General features: G+C 39.7%; 1 protein-coding gene across 1 annotated transcript in view; it reads right to left on the bottom strand.

The window, feature by feature from the left end:
- The window catches only part of LOC109474332 (asparagine synthetase [glutamine-hydrolyzing]-like), a 12,751-nt gene extending 9,776 nt beyond the window's left edge, over window positions 1-2,975 (bottom strand). The window contains exons 1-2 of the mRNA XM_019774619.1: window positions 2,727-2,975; window positions 555-707 (exon numbers count right to left, since the gene is read on the bottom strand). Of these exons, the coding sequence (XP_019630178.1) occupies window positions 555-707; window positions 2,727-2,975 (402 nt within the window). The remainder of the gene's footprint in view (window positions 1-554; window positions 708-2,726) is intronic.
- Window positions 2,976-3,342: the final 367 nt, after the last annotated feature.

Raw genomic sequence — 3,342 nt, forward strand, 5'->3', positions numbered from 1 at the left:
ATACATGAAGATTGTGTATTCTACAATACTGTGCATAACATTGCTTCGAATACAATTTCTATTTGCCGTTAAAACAAAAACATCAAGGTAAACAAACCGAGAACAAGAATTTGAAGACCCCATAACTCGTTTTCATTTGTCTCATTGATTATAGAAGTAAGGTTGTAATTAGCATATTAATCAATTTTATGTTTTTTTTAACCCAAACTGCATACTCAGAACCATGCTCATGAAAGTCCTATTCCAATGCAATGTTCCATTTCAACATTTCAACAGTCAATAACCTCTGCATAAACATAATAAATGTACCGTGATGTTAACCTTTAACTAAGTTACACATGTCACACACAAGAATTGCAGAATTTCCTCATGAAAGATGCAAATGAAGTTCTAATCTCCTGACTTTTTAATTATCAACACAATCCATAAATGCTTTCTGAAGTTATGGTGACTACGTACTTGCGGGAAAAGACACACACACAGACACACACACACTGACCGACCAAAAACAATACTTCTATTTTACCTCCATTTTTTTATGGAGGAAAAAAAATACACACCCTCTTCTGCTGCGTGTCCAAGAGGATAAAAGCGAAGACTCCATCCAGGTGTTTGGCAGTGAACTCGATCCCACCGTGCATGTAGAGACTGATGATGGCCTCACCGTCACAGCCTGTCTCATTGTTGAACCCAAACTGCTCTGTCACCTGCAACATTGTTGATAAGGCCACACCAAGTAAATTTTATTGATAACGTCCTTTGGAGACCCTAAATCTAATGCGAGAGGGCGAAAAAAAAACCCAAGAAGGGCCCTAAACCAAGATGCCTAGATTAAAAATATACTAAGAGACGACAAATGTTAGGACACAAATTGAATAAGGTGACACAGTGTAACAAGCAAGTCTTTTAGTCATCATCAAAACAGCAATAAATCAGGTGGAAAAGCAGTTGTCGTCCTGTACTGTTTTGCGGCAAATGTGCTCTTTACCCATTTCGCGTTAGCCTGAGGCTATTGACAGGATCGTCCTGTCAATAGCAGAAAATATTGCACTGCTGACAGGACGGTCCTGTCAATAGCCAGAAAATACTGCACTGCTGACAGGACGTATCCTGTCTATAGCAGAAATACTGCACTATTGACAGGACGATCCTGTCAGCAGTGCAATATTTTCTACTATTGACAGGACGATCCTGTCAGCAGTGCAATATTTTCTGCTATTGACAGGACGATCCTGTCAGCAGTGCAATATTTTCTGCTATTGACAGGACGATCCTGTCAGCAGTGCAATATTTTCTGCTATTGACAGGACGATCCTGTCAATAGCCACAGGCTTCGCGTTACGGGTTTCATGTCAATCTGACGATTTGCGGCACTGTTGTGACTCTTTGGTCATAGTTATAGCATGGTTACAGGAAGCGGAATTTCTTGTTTTTTTTTTCTAGGAACAGGCCAAAATCAATGCGCGCCAGGACGTCATCCATAAAATTTACTTGGTGTGGCCTAACTAAGTTGACCAAAGATGACAGACTTCAACCCAAACCAATTCTGCTGTTCAGTTGACACACACACGGCAGCAATGGGATGTATGGCAGTGTTGTGTTCAATTTGGAACTGCAGGAACGCATACAGACATAAACTAGAGTTCCCCGATCTCATACCTTCGCCAAATGATGTTAATCTTTATGGCTGACAATTTGTAGATTATTCCCCCTGATTGTGAAAATAGGATCCTCATTTTCATGAATTATATCAATTTGTCATATTCGCAACCAAAAGACAGTCTTATAATTATAAACAATGCCATTCAAGCATTTCCTCATAAATTATGCAAATGAGGTCCTAATTTGAATACATTATATTTAATGATGTTCACCTTCACTGAACTTTCAAATACTACAAGTATGAACTTCCGGGCAGTTATCTTTACAGAATTATAACATTTTCTCATTAATTATGCAAATTAAGTCTTCATTTACATAATCAATATCTGCCTGTGTTTATCTCGTTCTCAATTACCAATGTCACAAGCTTCAATAGTCCTTTGATGGAATGCAGCTGATTAATAGAATAGACTTTTCCCATAAATTATGCAACTTACATCCATATTTTGCATACTTGTCACATAATTATATTAAGCATCACGTAAGCTACCTGCAAAAATCAAGACGATCAGTCAACCGGTTCTTGAGTTATCCTCTTTTGAATGTATTCAAACAGATAGCCCTGCAGTTCCAGAGAAAGCCGCTAGGGGGCCCAAACTCACGACATTTCTTCCCCAGCACAACCATCCCTACCATCCACATTTCGTCACCCCAGCATGTCTAGATCATGAGATCAGTACCGTAACAAGCCGCTAGGGGGCCCAAAATCCAATCATTTTGAGGTCTCATCAAGACCTACCCACCTACCAAGTATCAAAACAATCCATTTAAGCCTTCTCAAGTTATCGTGTTTACAGACAGACAGACAGACACACATACACACATACACGAACGCCTCTGAAAACATAACCTTCTTGGCGAAGGTAACAAACACACACAAACACAGACACAAACACGCACACGTACACACACGGGGATCAAGACACGCACGCACCCGCACACATACATTTGTGTACGCACAGACAAGCAAAAATGAGTTAAAGTTAAGTTAAGTTAGAAAGTGACATTACAGAGAAAAAGCAAATAAAAAGTACAGGCGATTACAAATCTAACATTGATCTTACCCTTCTGTAGTTGTAGATTTCTCCGTTGAAGCACAACCATATATGGGGATATCTGTGGACTCTCATTGGCTGCATGCCATAGGTGTCACCCACGATGGCCAATCGGTGGAAGCCGAAGCAGCAGTTCTTGAAGTGGTTGATGTTCTCGAGACGGAAACAGTCGGGCCCACGGTGTCCAATCCTGAGCGCACTGGCGCACTGCTTGAACACATCCTCATCACTGCCAAATATCGCCCATATGCCACACATGTTGCACCTATGGAGTGAAATAAAAAAAAAATATGAAAAGTCGCACATTCAAATTGGAATCCCATGCTCTGCTGAACTACAGTGTATTTACCTGCATGACATCCTACGGACACCACAAAACAGATGAGAACACCTGAAAAAAGATTCCAGATTTTTTTAACATCTAAGGCCATGTTGATTTGATTATATGGATGACATCCGCGCGCGCATGAATTTTCGGCCGTTTAAAAAAAAAGTTTTCAACCAAACTGTAAATCGTACAAAACAGTTGCAAAATGAGCAAAAATATACCGTAAGTTACAAAAAAATAAGTAAAAACTATACCAATGTTGTAGAATGCCAAAATCAAACGAAAAAAGACGAAATT

Source organism: Branchiostoma belcheri, unplaced genomic scaffold (genome assembly GCF_001625305.1).
Source record: "Branchiostoma belcheri isolate BF01 breed outbred unplaced genomic scaffold, Haploidv18h27 scaffold301, whole genome shotgun sequence".
In the NCBI taxonomy this organism is placed as follows: domain Eukaryota; kingdom Metazoa; phylum Chordata; class Leptocardii; order Amphioxiformes; family Branchiostomatidae; genus Branchiostoma; species Branchiostoma belcheri.